General features: G+C 42.7%; 1 protein-coding gene across 1 annotated transcript; it reads left to right on the forward strand.

Annotated features, from left to right (window-relative positions):
• The first annotated feature begins 3,309 nt into the window (after positions 1–3,309).
• Positions 3,310–17,477, forward strand: larp6a (La ribonucleoprotein 6, translational regulator a). Its single transcript, XM_072552734.1, has 3 exons — positions 3,310–3,794; positions 7,077–7,275; positions 15,442–17,477. The coding sequence occupies exons 1-3, from the start codon at positions 3,343–3,345 to the stop codon at positions 16,516–16,518; spliced, it is 1,728 nt and encodes a 575-aa protein (XP_072408835.1). The 5' UTR covers positions 3,310–3,342; the 3' UTR covers positions 16,519–17,477.
• Positions 17,478–18,266: the final 789 nt, after the last annotated feature.

Below are 18,266 nucleotides of genomic sequence, written 5' to 3' on the forward strand. Positions count from 1 at the left end.
GCCTGGGCTCCTATCCATGTCCAGGACAGTTCTCGGCAGCATTTCAATAGGCCAAATTCACTTTTAATCATTGTAAACAGAAGACATGATCAGTGTTGGTAACACCTCTTTGATGTAATGTTTCTATTGGAATCTTGAGATCTTCTTTGGATAATCCGAAATTCAGATACCTGATATTTGGATAATTGAAGTTCCTCTGTGGAGGTTTATAAAATCATAAGGGGCATCAATAGGATAAATAGACAATGTCTTTTCCCTGGGGTGGAGCGAGTCCAGAACTAGAGGGCACAGGTTTAGGGTGAGAGGGGAAACATATAAAAGAGACCTAAGGTGCAACTTTTCCACGCAGAGGGTGGTACGTGTTTGGAATGAGCTGTCAGAAGAAGTGGTGGCAGCTAGTACAGTGGCAAAATTTAAAAGGCATCTGGATGGTTACATGCATAAGAAGGGATTGAAAGGATATGGGCCAGGTGCTGGCAGATGGGACTAGATTGGGTTAGGATATCTGGTCAGCATGGACAAGTTGGACCGAAGGGTCTGTTTCCATTCTGTACGTCTCTATGACTGTGACTTTACCCACCACCAAACATGTCCCTGATCCATGCAAAGCACCAACTAAATATCACCCATACTGTGATTCTTCCGCCTCTCTGAAGATATGTGTTTTACAGGGATACAGGGCAAAAGTATCTCTCCTAACCAAAGGCTCACCCTACACCCAAGTCACCAGGAGTCACACATAAATTTCAGCTAACTATTTAATAGATGTTGAACTTCATTAATTATCCTCTCTCTGGCCAGACATTGGAGCCATCGTTCTGACCCTCTCAACACCCAGACACTCACCCTCACTCCATCACAACTCCAGACAATAGACCTCATTTCCTGATGTTCTCTCTCTCTCTCTCTCATAGGACATTGACCTCATCTGGCCTCCTTCTTCAAAGACCGCAATTTCCCCCCAGACGTGGTCGACGATGCCCTCCACCGCATCTCCTCCACTTTCCGCTCCTCCGCCCTTGAGCCTCGCCCCTCCAACCGCCACCAGGACAGAACCCCACTGGTCCTCACCTACCACCCCACCAACCTCCATATACAGCGTATCATCCGCCATCATTTCCGCCACCTCCAAACGGACCCCACCACCAGGGATATATTTCCCTCCCCTCCCCCATCAGCGTTCTGAAAAGACCACTCCCTCCGTGACTCCCTTGTCAGGTCCACACCCCCCACCAACCCAACCTCCACTCCCAGCACCTTCCCCTGCAACCACAAGAAATGCAAAACTTGCACCCACACCTCCCCCCTTAATCCCTCCAAGGCCCCAAGGGATACTTCCATATCCGCCACAAATTCACCTGCACCTCCACACACATCATTTATTGCATCCGCTGCACCCGATGTGGCCTCCTCTATATTGGGGAGACAGGCCGCCTACTTGTGGAACGTTTCAGAGAACATCTCTGGGACACCCGGACCAACCAACCCAACCACCCCGTGGCTCAACACTTCAACTCCCCCTCCCTCTCCACCAGGGACATGCAGGTCCTTGGACTCCTCCATCGCCAGACCATAACAACACGATGGTTGGAGGAAGAGCACCTCATCTTCCGCCTAGGAACCCTCCAACCACAAGGGATGAACCCAGATTTCTCCAGTTTCCTCATTCCCCCTCCCCCCACCTTGTCTCAGTCAAATCCCTCGAACTCAGCACTACCTTCCTAACCTGCAATCTTCTTCCTGACCTCTCCGCCCCCACCCCACTCCAACCTATCACCCTCACCTTGACCTCCTTCCACCTATCGCATTTCCAACACCCCTCCCCCAAGTCCCTCCTCCCTACCTTTTATCTTAGCCTGCTGGACACACGTTCCTCATTCCTGAAGAAGGGCTTATGCCCGAAACGTCGATTCTCCTGTTCCTTGGATGCTGCCTGACCTGCTGCGCTTTTCCAGCAACACATTTTCAGCACTGACCTCATCTCCCCACCAACCCCCTTCTCTACCCAGCCAATCTCTCTCTCTCCCTCCACCTCCCTCCAGACACTGACCTCTCTCTCTCGGAACACTGATACTTTCTCTCTCGCTTTATCCAGTTAGTGACCCTCTTTCTCTCTCTTTCCCCATTCTGGGTGCTGATCCCCATCTCTCTCTCTCTCTCTGAACAGTGATCCCAATCTCTCTCTTTCTCCAGGCACTGGTCCCATCTCTCCCTTTCTCCGGACACTGATCCACGTCTGTCTTTCCATGGACACTGAACCCACCTCCCATTTTCTCCAGGCACTGGTCCCCATCTCTCTCTTTCTCCGGACACTGATCCCTATCTCTCTCCCTTTCTCCGGACACTGATCCACATCTGTCTTTCTGCGGACACTGAACCCCACCTCCCACTTTCTCCAGGCACTGATCCCATCTCTCTCTCTCTCTCCAGGCACTGATCCCTATCTCCCACTTTCTCTGGGCACTGACCCCATCTCTCTCACTCTGCCTCTCTCTCTCTCTCTCTCTCTCTCTCCAAACACTGAAGCTATCACTCTCTATGAGTGTGCACATCTCTCTGACTTTACCCACCACAAAACATGTCCCTGATCTATACAAACCACCAAACAAATATCACCCATACTGTGATTCTTCCACCTCTCTGAAGATATGTGTTTTACAGGGATACAGGTCGATAGTATCTCTCCTAACCAAAGACTCACCCAATTCACCAGGATTCACACACAAATTTCAGCTAGCTATTTAATAGACGTTGAACTTCATTAATTAACCCTCTCTGGCCAGACATTGGACCCATCGCTCTGACCCTCTCAACACCCAGACACTTGCCCTCCCTCTATGACCATCTACAGATAACAGACCTCATTTCCTGATGTTCTCTCTCACAGGACACTGACCTCATCTCCCCACCAACCCCCTTCTCTTCCCAGCCAGTCTCTCTCTCTCTACACCCACCTCCCTCCAGACACTGACCTCTCTCTCTCTCCCTTTATCCAGTCAGTGACCCTCTTTCTCTCTCTTTCCACATTCTGGGCGCTGATCCCCACCTCTCTCTCTCTCTCTCTCTCTCTGAATACTAATCCCCATCTCTCTTTCTCCGGACACTGATCCCCATCCCTCTCAGAACTCTGTACACACATGAGCCTCTTTTTCTCTATCTCCAGAAACCAACACCACCAAGCACCCCTATCCCTCTGACTGTGGCGCTTTCTGAGTCCAATGATCCGGGGGCGGTGGCCTGTGCCCCTCTGCTGCTGATTGGGAGACGCCGAGGCCGAGCCTCCTTAAGAAGCGGCTGTTTGCAGCCGCCAAGCCTCTGGGTGCCGCGGCTTTGTCTGTTCTGATGTGCAGTTTGCAGAGTGCCTTCCTGCGGTGGGCTGTGTTCCTGCTGCCGCCTCCTCAGCGGGATTCGCTGCCGCACGGCGGCTTCATCTTCTGGGATAAGCCTAAACCCCAGGATCCATGGAACGGCCCGGGCCGGGCCCCGCCTCGGGGCGGGCGGAGGGAGGTTCCCGGCAGAATTGGCCCGCCCTCGGCAGCATCATCCGGCCTGGGCCTCGGAGATACGGCTCCCCACCCGCCCTCTGCCGACCTCCGGAGCCTGGGGAACCCCGAGCGGTCGCTGATGGAAGACGCTACACTTCCCCGGCTGCAGGGGCCTGAGCCCCCGGGCTCCCAGCTCTCTCACCCCGGGGATGTGAGTCCTTCCCCCACCGTCCGAATTCAAGTGGCGCCGGCCGAGGAAGAGCTGCTTAGCCCCGAGAAACCGAGTCCCAGCCGCGGGGAAACTTCCCGGTGAGGATAGAGGGGATGGGACAGTGAGGTGCTGGGCTGGGCGGGGAGGGGATGGGGATTTGGGGGGGGAGTGAAGATGGAGCTGACTGAGTTAGTCGCTACTACAGAAACCACTCCGTCTTATCTCACACCCCCGCCTTTATCTTGCAAATTTTCTTCTTTTCAGATCTTCATTCAATTCTCTACTGAAAGCCAAAAATGAATCTGTACAAGGCGGTCCATTCTCGATCCTGGCCTATTGCTATGTTTGTTTTTAAAAAAACTTCCGCTGATTCTGCCAGCTCTCTGGCAAATGGATTGAAAGTGGATGAAAAGGTGTGGGCTTAAATGGAAAAGGTGGAATAGATAGTTCAAAACGAAAGGACAGTGAGAAATATCGCTTTTGATAGGAGGACGAGCTAAAAGATACAATTTGATCAAACAGGAGCGAAACATTTAAAGAATTGAGCGCGATCTTCGACACATTGCGGTCTGGATCCAAAAACCGCTGTTGCGCACAAACCTTGAAGGACCGCACAGTGGCAAGAAATGATGTAGGGAACGTGGGTTGAGAATGTTCTTCATATAAACAAAGTATAGGGAAGAAATTGAGCGAGTTGCAACCGCAAATTCACCTTCAAGGCGAGAACATGGTAACTACTACAGAGACGGTTTCAAAATGATCAGGTCTAGAAATTAAATATACCAGGAGAAAATTCAGTGATAAAAGGTAATTTAATAAAGAAGTAGAGAACCGAGGTGGAAATGATTTCGCACTCAATTAGGAAGTGCACTCAGTCCTCTAGTAAGTGTGCATTATGTAAGTACTTTAAAAAAAAACTTGTGCAACAACGTAGTAAAGGCTGCATAGTTTTTTAAATACTTTGCCTTTCCTATAGGATAGGCAGACCAGCACCTAAGAAAAATAGGACCGTGTGCGCCCAGGCTCTTCTGCACCAATATATCTGCAACTGTGTGTACGCTAATGAGTTGGAGAGAGGAAACCAATGTTTAGTAGTCCGACTTGCAGATGAGACGAATGTAGGTAGAAAGGCAAGTTGAGAGGGATACAAACAATTTGAGATATTAATAAGTTGAGTAAATGGGCAAAAAGTTGGTAAATGGAGTACAAACGTCGGAAAATGTGAAGTTACCTTTAGTCGAACAATATAACAGAACATTATTTAAAAGAAACAAGCTTCAGGAAGCTGTAACACAAAGGAACTTGATGTTACTTGTGTATGAAATAACAAAGCGCACAAGTGAAGCAGGTAATCGGAAAGGCTAATTGAAGTTGGCCCTTATTTCAAAGGGTTGGAGTGGGACATCTTGCTACAAATGTACGAGGTCAGAAATCACATGACACCAGGTTATAGTCCATAAGACATAGGAGTGGAAGTAAGGCCATTCGGCCCATCGGGTCCACTCCGCCATTCAATCATGGCTGATGGACATTTCAACGCCACTTACCTGCACTCTCCCCATAATCCTTAATCTCGCAAGGAATTAAGGGATTAAGAATTTATCAATCTCTGTCCAACAGGTTTACTTGAAATCAAAGCTTTTGGAGCACTGCTCCTTAGGTGAAATTACATAAATGGAATGTGATCTGTAGCCTTTCCAGGATAATCTCTGCAGACACTTTCTGTTGATATGTATGATCATCTTGGAGATCCCCTCCACCTGATGAAGGGGCTATGTTATGAAAGCTTGTGGTTTCAAATAAACCTGTTCAACTAAAACTTGGTGTCATGTGACTTCTGACTTGTCCACCCCAGTCCAACATAACATCTCCACATCATGGCTAGAGCTGTATGCTGATGAGACCAATGTGAAGTACTGTGAGCAATTTTGGCCTCCTTTTAAGAGACTTTCATTGGAGGCTATTCAGAGAAGATTCACCAGAATAATTGCTGGTATGGACAGATTGTCCTGTGAGCAAAGATCAAATAGGTTGGGATTCTAGTCACTGGAGTTTGAAGAATGACAAGTGATATCAATGAAACACCGGATTCTTCAGGGGCTTGACAGGGTAAATGCTGAGAGAATGTTTTCCATAATGTCTTGAGACCAAAGGGCCATGGCCTTAGAATGGCACCAAATTAAGACCGATGAGGTATTTAAGTGTTAGGAATCTTTTGGAACAACTTGTCAGGGAGCTGTAGGGGCAAAGTCCTCTGTATATTTAAGGGTGACAAATTCTTGATCAGTAGGGTAGTGGGGAAAAGGCAGGAAATTGGAAGAGAGGAGTGTTGGATCAGCCATAGGCAGGCTGAACAGCCTACTCCTGCTCGTTCTTACGGTCTTTAAAAGTCAACATGGTGGCATGTGATATTACAGTAATAAGCAATGGGCCAGATTTAGTTAGCAAATACTTAGAATATTTCACTATATGCTCACTTCAACTGGATTGGAGAAAGACTAAGTTAGGTAGGTAAATCTTTTGATGGGTAAAATTACTGCTCATTTGTATTCGGAACTGTTTTGGCATAACCGGAGTTCTATTTGACAAAAGCAGCAGCGGTTGCTCACTTGAAGAGGTGTAGGCCAATATAAACCAAAAAACATACAAATAACTCTTGGCAATTGGAAAAGCAGCAAAAATGCAAAGGATAACCAAATGATAACTGGTACAACAAATAGTATTAAGCTTTTGCTAATAGTACAACATCAACACCTTTTTATAACTAATTTAAATAAGAATATGGTCAGGGGAAATGTGACCACCTAAAATTTGTAACTTTGGTAGTTAATGAAAATGAGGAATTCTATATTTATAGTAAGGATGTCAATATGCTACATATCCAAATTTGTCCTCGAATACTGACAGCTTGGAAGTGATGGTTGGTTGTCTTTTGAAGCATCTCTAAATCCGTTAAAGTATAAAGTTGAATATTTAAGTGAAATAATTTGTTTTTAACTTAAAACAAATCCAAAGAACTACAAATATTGGAAATCAAACCAACAAATTGATGGGAAAACCAGGTCTGGCAGCATATGTGGTGCGAAAACACTATTATGACTCAAGACACTAATTCTACTTTCTATCCACAGATTCTGTCAGACTGGAATTTACCCAACAATTTTTCATTTGTATTTGTTTAACTCTGGTAAATTTATGTTCCATTGTTGAGTATATTACAGACTTAAACTCATTTTTTTTTGGATTGGAAGTTGAGGTTTGGGAAACAGGCAGAAAAGCAGAGTTGAGGTAGAAGTAGCCATGATCATATTGAAGTCACAGACTCAAAGGGCCAAATGGCCTCCTATTTATTTTCTCTCATTCTTGTGTGCTTCTCCAAGTGCCTCATTCAGTGGAGCAGAGGATGAACTGGACAGTGACTGGCGATCGCCTGAACCTGAGTTAATACAAAAACTAATTGCTCAGATTGAATATTACCTTTCCGATGAGAACCTGGAGAAAGATGCATTTCTTCTGAAACATGTGAGAAGAAATAAAATGGGATACGTCAGTGTTAAACTACTGACATCCTTCAAAAAGGTATGTTTCAATATTGGAGAATGGCTGAGGTAAAATAGAAAAAATTGTTTGTGATCAAAGTAGCGGTTTATTTTTGGTGATAAATACTGAACTGCAGTCCTTAGACTGAAATGGAATCTGTACACAGTACAAATGTAACTACTTGAATTAGGTTCAAGAGTCCAGCTCTCAGCTCAGGATGAATAATGTTGCATGCTATGTCACATCACCTCCACCATACAGGGAAAAAAATTCTTTAATCTCATCAAGTCTGTGCTGGTTAAAGACAAACACCTAACAATTCTAATCCCTCCTATGAATTAAGATTTTGGATTGCATTAGAATCTTAGAATTTTCTTATTCTTGACTAAATCATTAACTCTGCCTAAAACGAGTGGATGCTGGTGAATTTGTGTTCACAACTCTCTACAAATCAATGGGAAATGGTGGTCAGTAGTAATGTTATTAGGCAAGTAATTTAGACTAATGCTCCAGAAACATTAGTTCAAATGTCACCAATGAGGTGGGGGGAATTGAATTCAGTTAACACGGAAAATAAAGTTAGCCTTAAATGCCAAACTTATTTGAATTGCATTCACCCAACGATTTTTTCCATTCAAAAACACCATAAGACGGAGCAGAAATTAGGCCATTCAACCCATAGTCTGCTCAGCCATTCAGTCATGGCTGATAAGTTTCTCAACCCCATTCTCCTGTTTTCACCTTACCCTCCATCTCCTTGACAATCAAGAACCTATCTATCTCAATCTTTAAATATACTCAATGACCTGGTCTCCACAGCCTTCTATGACAATGAATTCCACAGATTCACCATTCTCTGGCTGAAGTTTCTCCTTATCTCTATTCTAAAAGGTGTTTCCTTACTCAAAGGCTGTGCCCTTGTGTCCTAGTCTCTCCTACCAATGGAAACTGTCCACAATATTCAGTATGTTCCAATTTGAACCCCTTCCCATCTCCATTGAATATAATGTTCAGGTTAAGCTTTTCATTCCTGGGCCATTCCCGTGAACCTCCTCTGAAAGTGCTCCAGGGCCAGTATATCCGTCCTGAGATATGGGGCCCAAAACTGCGCACAATACTCCAAATTTGGTCTGAGCAGAGCCTTATACAGCCTCAAAAGCTTTTATATTCAAGTCTTCAAAATAAATGTCATCATTGCATTTGCCTTCCCTAACTACTGATTCAACCTGCAAGTTTACCTTGAGAGAATCCTGGACTAGAACTCCAGTCTCTTTGAACTTTAGACTTCTGAATTTTCTCCCCATATAGAAAATAGTCCATGCCTCTATTCTTCTTACCAAAGTGCATGACCTCCGACTTCCCCATGTTGTACTCCATCTGCCACTTCTTTGCCCATTCTCCTAACCTGCCCAAATGCTTCTGCAGTCTCCCCACTTCAATGTTACCTGTCCCTCTACCTATCTTTGCATCATCTGTAAACTTAGCCAAAATGCACTCCGTTCCTTCATCTCGACCGTTAACGTATAAAGTGAAAAGGTGTGGTCCCAGCACAACCTTGTGGAACACCACTTGTCACCAGCTGACATCCTGAGAAAGACCCTTTTTATCCCTACCCTCTGCTTTCTGCCAGACAGCCAAGCTTCTAAGCATGCTAGCACCTCGTCAGAGGCCTTCTTGAAATCCACATAGATATTATCCATTGACTCCCCTTGGTCTAACCTGCTTGTCCTCAAAGAATTCTGGCAGATTTCAGGCATGACCTCCCCTTGATGAAACCATGCTGACTTTGCCCTATTTTGCCATACACATCCAAGTTTTCAGAAATCTCATCCTTCACAATGGATTCCAGGATTTACCAATGACTAGGGTTAGGCTAATTGGTCTGTAATTCTGACTTTTGCCTTACTCTTTTTAAACAAGGGCCTCATGTTAGTGATTTTTCCAGTCCTCTGGGACCGTCCGTAATTCTAGTGATTACTGAAAGGTCAGCTCTAACACCTCCACTACCTTTTCAGTTACCTCCCTTAGAATTCTAAGGATGTAGTCTATCTGGTCCAGGTGATTTCTCCATCCTTCGGGCATTTCGTTTTTTGAGCACCTTCTTGGTAATGGTCAATATACTTAGCTCTGCCCACCTCACTCTTGAAGTTTTGGGATATTACTCATGTCTTCTACTGTGAAGACTGGCACAGTTAAAACTCTAACTTCGAAAAGTAGTATTCTAAAACACAAACGATGAAGTCAATAAGTGCAACACTCTGCTCATGTAAAATGTTACTGCATATTTTCAATGGAGTTTAGGGGGCAGAACAAGATCTTGATTGCCATCTCCTACAAATATTCCTATTGAATTTCTTCAGCACTTTATCTGATTTTATCTTGATCATCCCTATACCAATTCAAAGTGGAAACATTTCAAATTCTCACATGAATGACTTATTAGTTGTAATCCTTTTATAAATTCAATGAATATTAATTGGTTCACAATGTCTTTATCCTTTCATTAGCCAGCATTTGTCACCCATCCCTAATTCCTCAAGGTGGCAAAATGCTACCTTGAATAGCTACTGTCTGTCTGGTGTAAGTACATCCATAAAGCTAGAGGGAAATCCAGGATTTTGACTTGGCAACTGAAGGAATATTAACAGTTATAGTTCCAAGACTGCATGGTGTGTGGCTTCCTGGGGAACTTGCAGGTGGTGGTACTGCCACACCTGCTGTTCTGTCCTCCTAAGTGGTAGAAGTTGTGGTGGTATGTATTGTACACAGTGAGCAGTTACAGCTATTAGGTGTGATCCTTAATTAGGAATATTTTAGTTACACTTCTGACCGTTTTTGGTGCTCTGATTTTGCAAATGATTCTCCAGTCCTGATGGAATTTGCGTAACATTACAAATTGACCTTCCAAATGTGTGTCAAATTACATTTGCGTGTCAAATGTAATCTGATTCCAATGTTCTTCTGCTAGTGCACGCCAGATTATTTAAACTCTAAAATAATTTTTCATCATTCCCTAATCCTCCAGTTACCATTTATTCCTACTTGCTCATTCATAACACTTCAATCTCATTAGGTATCCAAATGTTTCCTGCTCTGAATACCAGCTTCCCCAGTGCCTATGGCCTTGACAGCCATCCTAAGCTGATCTAGAATTGTACCCAATATCCAAGCTGACCCTTCAGAATCAGTAAATTTTGGGTTCCACTACAGAAATGAAACATTATCACTTCAAAAATTAAAGGTGTAAAGAAGTTGAGGGTATCTTCAGGTTGTGAAAAGTACAATATAAATAATTATGCTGTTGCAAAGCCTTAATGAATTGGACAGGTTCTCCAATGGTGCAGGTGCCATGACCTGTTTTGCAGTTGAAAGCCTAAGGTTACAAATATGTTAACTTTTTTGGAAATGAAATTTTCTAATGTAGAGGAGGCAATTAAAATTCTATGTTGACTGTTCAAGAATAGGAACAGAAATGTTCAAAAAGGATAGTACAGCACTGGACTTTTTTCTACAATAGAATAAAAAAGGAGTGAATTTAATTTGGCATTACAGGGCCCTGAGACCACAGCTGCAGTTCTGAGTACTTTTTATTCTCTCAGGAAACCTGGTTATCACTTGCTGACCAGTAATTATTGCCTGTCCTAAGTTGCCCTTGAAGGCTACTTCCTTGAACTGTTGCAGTCCACCTGGATCACATCTTCAGAAACACTTGGAAGTGCGTGTTGTGTAGATGACCAGAAAGTTACCTGGACTCCAAGGGTTACACCAAAAAACTTATAAAATCAAAATATAATGGGTTATAGAGACTTAAAATATAAACTGCAAATGCTGGATAAACTCAGGTCTGGCAGTATTTGTGGAAAGAGAAACAGAATGAATGTTTCAAATGATATGGCTCTTCAGACCTTTCTGAAACTATCAAATTCTTAACTGTCTCTCGACAGCTGCTGCCATACCTACTGAGTTTAACTAGCAGTTTGTTTATATTTGAGATCTCCAGCCTTTTGTTATTGATGTTAAAGTATAATTGCTGCTAGAAATTACAAAATGAGGGTGTATTGAGAAAGCGGTTTTCACTGCTCGGGAAGTCTAGGATGAGGATGTAGTCTCAAAATAATGGCCCCTTCGTGAATGAAATTAGACAACACTTTTACAATCAGTGGAATAATGGAACATTCTTCTTGAAACTGCATATTAATGCTAGGTCAGTTTTTAATTCTAAATCTGAGATGGAATTTGCAGTTAAGTATTAAAGGTGGGTGGAAAAGTTGTCTCCAGACACTCTCCTAATGCTAAATGAGTGAAATTCTTAATGAGTACTTTGCATTGGTATTCACCGATGAGAGGGAAAGGAGTGTTGTGGTTGGGGATTGATGTTTGATTACTCTAGGTCAAGTTGGCATTACAAGGGAGGAAGTGTTGGGTATTCTAAAAGGCATTAAGGTGGACAAGTATCCAGGTGGAATCTATCCCAGGTTACTGAGGGGGGTGAGAGAAGAATAGTTGGGACTTGAAAACTGTCCACATTTAGAGGAAGAAGTACTGGATGGCTTGAAACGCATAAAAGTACATGAGTCCCCCGGACCTGATCAGGTGTACCCTAGAACTCTGGGAAGTTACGGAAGTGATTGCTCGGCCTCTTACTGAGAAATTGGCACCTCACCTGTGACTATCGACGATACAAAAGACTGGAGGTTGGCTAACGTGGTGCCACTATTTAAGAAAGGTGGTAAAGACAAGTCAGGGAACTATAGACCAGTGAGCCTGACGTCAATGGTGGGCAAGTTATTGATGGAATCCTGAGGGACAGGATTTACAAGTATTTGGAAAGGAAAGGACTGATTAGGGATAGTCAACATGGCTTTGTGTGTGGGAAATCATGTCTCTCAAACTTGATTTGAGTTTTTTGAAGAAGTAACAAAGAGGATTGATGGCAGAGCAGTAGAAGTGATCTATATGCACTTCAGTAAGGCATGCGACAAGGTTCACCATGGGAGACTGGTTAGCAAGGTTAGATCTCACTGAACACAGGGATAACTCTCCATTTGGATACAGAACTGGCTCAATGGTAGAAGACAGGGTGGTGGTGGAGGGTTGTTTTTCAGACTGGAAGCCTGTGACCAGTGGAGTGCTAAAAGGGTTGGTGCTGGATCCACTACTTCATTTTATATAAATGATTTTGATGTGAGCATAAGAGGTATAGTTAGTAAGTTTGCAGATGACACCAAAATTGGAGGTGTAGTGAACAGCGAAGAAGATGAGACCCGGAGGCAACTTTTTCATGCAGAGGGTGGTACGTGTATGTAATGAGATGCTAGAGTAAGTGGTGGAGGCTGGTACAATTGCAACATTTAAGGCATCTGGATGAGTTTATGAATAGGAAGGGTTTGGAGAGATATGGGTCAGGTACTGGCAGGTGGGACGAGATTGGGTTAGGATATCTGGTTGGACCAAAGAGTCTGTTTCCATGCTGTACATCTGACTCTAACTGTAGCAGTGATAATCAAGGTAATTATAGACCAGTGAGTCTGATGTCAGTGGTAGGAAAGCTCCTGGAGAAGATATTGAGGGATAGAATGTTCCCATTTGGAAAACAATGGGCTTATCTGTGATAGGCAACATGGTTTTGTGCAGGGAAGGTTATGTCTTACCAACTTAATGGATTTCTTTTGCGGAAGTGACAAAGTTGATTGAGGGACAGGTTGTAGATGTGGACTTCAGTACAGCATTAGATAAGGCTCCCATGTTAGACTGACTGTCGCACAGGGTCCAGAGTGTACTAGCTAGATTGATAAAACTGGCTGGGCAGGAGGTCAGTATTGAAAAATTATAGGCTGATAATCTCTAAATTCTTGGAAGCGTAGGGTTAGATTAGAACAAGTCAGCATGGATTTAGTAAAGGGAGCTTGTGCCTGACACACTTTTATTAGAATTCTTTGAACAGAAAACAAGTAGTTTAGACCAGGGAAAACCAATGGATGTTATCTATCTGATTTCCAAAAGGCCTTTAAGGTGCCTCATGGAAGGCTACTGAGTAAGGTGAGCACCCATGGTATTCAAGGTGAGCTACTGGCATGGATTGAATATTGGCTATTTGGCAGAAGACAATTGGATAAAAGGTTCTTTTTTGGAATGGCAGCCAGTGACAAGTGTTGTCCCACAGGGTTCAGTGTTGGGGCTACAGCTGTTCACTTTTATATATAAAATGATCTGGATGAAAGGACTAGGGGCATTCTAAGTTGACAGGCAGGTGGTACTGAGGAGGTGGGGAGGCTGCAGAAAGATTTTGACAGTTTGTGTGGTCCAGGAAATGGTTAAAATTTAATGTGAGCAAATGCAAGGTCTTGCACTTCGGAGGGGGGGGGGGGGGGAAAGAATCTGGGAATGGACTATTTTCTAAATGGTGAGAAAATTTCATAAAGCCAAAGTACAAAGGGATCTGGGAGTGCTAGTCCAGGACACTCTAAAGGTTAACTTGCAGGTTAAGTGATTAAGTAAATGTAATGCTGTCATTTATCTCTGGTTGGAATATAAAGGCAGCAATGTGCTTCTGAGACTTAAATTTTAGTTAGGCCTCATTTAGAATACTGTGTCCAATTTTGGGCAACACACCTCAGGAAGGATAGACTGGTACTGGAGTGTGTCCAGTGGAAATTCACATGGATGATCCCTGGGATTGTATTCATTTGTGTTTATAAGGTTGAGGGGAGATCTAATAGAAACGTACAAGATGATAATGCATTGCTTAGAAAGGGTGGATGCTGGGAAGTTTTATTAGGTGCAGAGACTGTGCCTCACAGGCACAGCCTTAGAATTAGAGGGGGTCAATTTAGAAAGGAAATGAGATGTTTCTTCAGCCAGAGTGGTGGGCCTGTGGAATTCATTGCCACAGAGCACAGTGGAGGCCAGGTCGTTAAATGTCTTCAAAGCAGAGATTGATAAATTCTTGTTCTCTCAAAGAATTAAGAGCTATGGGGACAGTGCAGGTAAGTAGAGTTGAAATACCCATCAGCCATGATTAAATGGCAGAGTGGACTCAATGGGCTGAATGGCCTGCCTTCCAATCCTATGTCTTATGGTCTAAGGGAGTTTCTGAAAATGGAGACCTATGACCAATGGTGGTCCACAGGCATCCATGCTGGGACCACTGTTGTTTGTGATATGTAAGTGATCTGCAGGAAGGTATAGGAGGTCTGATTAGCAAGTTTGCAGATGGCACTAAGATTGGAGCAGCAGACTGTCAGAATACAGATTGGAGTGTTGGATGGAGAAATGGCAGATGGAATTCAATCTGCACAAATGCAAGGTGATGCATTTTGGAAGATCCAATTAAAGAGCAAACTATACATAAATGGTAAGGTCCTGGGGAAAATTGATGTACAGAGATCGGTGTTCAGGTCCATTATTCCCTAAAATTGACAATGCAGATCAATAGTGGTCAAGAAGGCATACGGTATGCTTTCCTTCAACAGATGTGGTATTGAGTACAAGAGTTGGCAGGTCATCTTAGTTGTATAAGACTTTGATTTGGCCACATTTGGAATACTGTGTACAGTTCTGGTTGCCACATTAACAAAAGGATGTGGATGCTTTGCAGAGGTTTCATAGGAGGTTTACGAGGATGTTTCCTAGTATGGAAGGTGCTAGCTAGGAAGAGATGTTGAGTAGGTTAAGATTATTTTCATTAAAAAGACTGAGGTTTGGGGGGGGGGGGGGGGGGAAACCTGATTTGAGGTCTACAAAATCATGAGTAGGATAGACAGGGTAGATAGCAAGGACCTTTCCCCCAGACTGGGGGACTCCATTACTAGGGGTCATGAGTTCAAATTGAGGGAGGAAAGGTTTCGGAAAGATAAGCATGGAAAGTTCTTTACACAGAGGGTGTTAAGTGCCTGGACCACATTACCAGTGGTAGTGGTAGAGGTGGGTACGATAACATCATTTAAAATGTATCTAGACAGATACATGAATAGGCAGAAAGATACAGACCCTTCAAAAATAGACAAGATTTGGATAGACTATCTGGATCAGCACAGGCTTAGAGGGCCAAAGTTCCTGTGCTGTAACTTTTTTCTAGTTAAACTACAGTATTGATATAGGTTTCTCTATCCTTGTAAAGCTGCAATTCTAGCTGCAGTGGAATCAGTAAATGATATAGTAAATTGTAACCTTTCCACGTCTCACTAAACGTTCACCTTTTTGTAGGTGAAGCATCTCACTCGTGATTGGCAAACCACTGCTTTTGCTTTGAAGCACTCAGAGCTACTAGAACTAAATGAAGAAGGAAGAAAGGTAAGAAGGAAGACTGCTGTTCCAGTGTTTCCTAGTGAAAACCTTCCCAGTCGAATGCTGTTGATACATGATTTACACATGTGTCCAGAATTTCAATTCTTAAACCAAAATCACGAATCTGAACATGGAGGATCGCAAGAGAAGGTAATGGAGTATATATTAAAAGTATTTGGCTCGTTTGGTACGATTTCTTCTGTTCGAGTTCTAAAGCCTGGAAGGGAGCTTCCTGCAGATGTGAAACGATTAAGTAATCGGTATTCCCAGTTGGGAGTGAAAGAATGTGTAATTATAGAGTTTGAAGATGTTGAATCTGCAATCAAAGCACATGAAACACTTGGAAAAACTGAGGGCATGAAAGTGGTGCTGATAGGAATGAAACCACCAAAGAAGAAAGTTGTCAGAGAGAAAACCAAAGAACCTGAAGATGTTGACAAAAATGGGTCAAAAAGCAAATCCACCAATAAGCGTGTTGAGGAGCTGCAGTACATGGGTGAAGAGTCCTCTGCATATAGCTCATCTGAAGCTGAAAGCAACCCTGCATCACCCATGCTGAGCCGTAAGCTTAAACCTAATAATCAGCTGAGCCCTAACTTCCATCAAAATCATCTGAGCCCCAACGTGTCACCTCGATCTAGCCCATGGAATAGTCCACGTTCCAGTCCTTCAATACAGCGTAAAAACACAATTCCCTGTAAATCTACACTTGGTGTCGATGCAAAACTCAATGTTGTAACTTCTGAAGTTGCAAGTAAGTGGACTGACTATTCATCCGACAGTAGCAATACACCATCAGGCAGTCCATGGGTACAGAGACGAAAGCAAGCACATGCACTATCACATGAGAACAGTCCTGTAGACAGCCCTATGCTTACCCGAAAAATGCATAATGCAGGTGGACTACCACGAGGAGTAATGCGTTTACCCAGAGGGCCAGATGGTACAAAAGGATTCCAAACTCATGCTGAAAGAAATAAGCCACTTGTAATCTGATGTGCTATTTTGCTTCTGTTCCCTAAAATGTACACCTTGCTATCCTTTAGAATAACTTGAGATATGTACACTATTATTGAAAACGTTATACCAAATGTAATGGGATCAAAATGAATTTCCTAAAATTTGTACCTTTTGCAGTAGTGAACTGCAGTTGTATTATTTGCCAGTATTTTGGAAAGTATTCTAACTTTTTGTTTGAACTTTTGTTCTGCAAGACAAGTGGAAGCTTTCTAATTCGAGATGAAACAAGAGTGGAGGAAGCAGGATGAGCTTGCAACACAAATTAAAGGAGCCACAAAAAAAGTTGGCTAACTTGACATGAGAAAGTCAGCTTCTGGCTGGTTAATAGCTTTAAAACCTGAGCTGTACTTTGAATAAATACAGTTTTTGCCTTGTGGTGTGTTGGTAGTCACATTTAGACAAAGGCTGTGTTACTGTTACAAATAAATGTAGATTAAGCAATTTATTCTGTTTATACATTTTAATTTGTGAAAAGTCAATTTTTTTCCCCCTAGTACTCTGACCTTCGTTTGAATTCCATGCCACTGTTTCTCACTACTTTAAGCCAAGTGGCTCTACCTGAGTCTGATCGCAGCAGCCACTATTTACTTGTGCTTGTAAGCATTAGCAGAAACTAGAGCTTGTACCTGGAAATATAATGTAGATTATATGTAGATGTGGTAAATTAGGAATTAAAACTGGAACAAGGAAGATAAAAGCAGAGTTGTGAAAATTGGGCTGAATCCAAGTGAAGTATCTTTTTCTTGCTTGTCAAGTAGGAACAAGGGTAGACAGCCATGAAATATTTTTCTAGATAGTAGTTTTTCAATGATTTTTTTTCCTAATTTAATGGAATTAAGATCTTGACGAGAAACCAAGCAGTGATCCAATTAGGAAAACTGTCAAAGGCACAACTGACTACATAGGTGTACACATGCCCTGATTATGACACCTTTCTTCTGAATTGGCACTAACTGCATTGCCTACAACTTACTAAACACCATATTGACTCAAAGGTTATCAGAATTGCATATTCAAAAGTGTTTAATAATGCTCTTCAAATGATAATGGTAAGCAAGCTGTAATACAGGAACCTCTTATTCAGATAACAATTATCTGACTTTATTGAAAGACCATCTTAAGGTCTTGCAAAAACATTACATCAAAGTGTATTGTGTATTGTGTATTCTGATGACCTGTACTTACAGAACATGTGAAAGTGCTGGTTGGCAAAGACACAAGCACCAAGATCAGTGTCTAGAAATTTTTTTTAGATAAAGGTTAGTTACACAGCCCCTTGCAAAAGTAAGTGTTTTACAGGGTATTACCATCACTTTACTGAAAAAAAAATGGATGAGAATGTAAATGCATGTACAAGGCCCTTCTGAGAAGGGAGCACAAGTGAGTTGCATATCAACTTTCTCTGTTAAGTTCACAGATTGTCAGCCTGTAGAAATTTAACACCTTTTTTAAAAAAAATATATAAATGCTAAGAAAATAAATCCATGCATGAGCTGATGCTTTTGTTTTTCTATCATAAGTGTTCACAGAAACTGACAAATGCTCATGTGATTGCAGCAGCTGTTTGGGACCTTACTTAATGCTGGGATTTCATACACTTTTGAGGGGGTAAGGGTTTAGTTCTCAGTTTAACTTGCAGTTTGCAGAATGCCAAGATTACTTTGTTTAAATAGCAGATTCATCAAAAGTATAAATTTAACAACTTCTTTGTTTAAGGTCAAATT

Source organism: Chiloscyllium punctatum, chromosome 33 (genome assembly GCF_047496795.1).
Source record: "Chiloscyllium punctatum isolate Juve2018m chromosome 33, sChiPun1.3, whole genome shotgun sequence".
Taxonomy (NCBI): Eukaryota; Metazoa; Chordata; class Chondrichthyes; order Orectolobiformes; family Hemiscylliidae; genus Chiloscyllium; species Chiloscyllium punctatum.

Bases quoted from the DNA above. Each gene is read 5' to 3' on its own strand.
- larp6a (XM_072552734.1), top strand. From the start codon at position 3,343: ATGTGCAGTTTGCAGAGTGCCTTCCTGCGGTGGGCTGTGTTCCTGCTG. The intron at 3,795-7,076 runs GTGAGGATAGAG...TGCTTCTCCAAG, and splicing joins AGCCGCGGGGAAACTTCCCG to TGCCTCATTCAGTGGAGCAG. The intron at 7,276-15,441 runs GTATGTTTCAAT...ACCTTTTTGTAG, and splicing joins TACTGACATCCTTCAAAAAG to GTGAAGCATCTCACTCGTGA.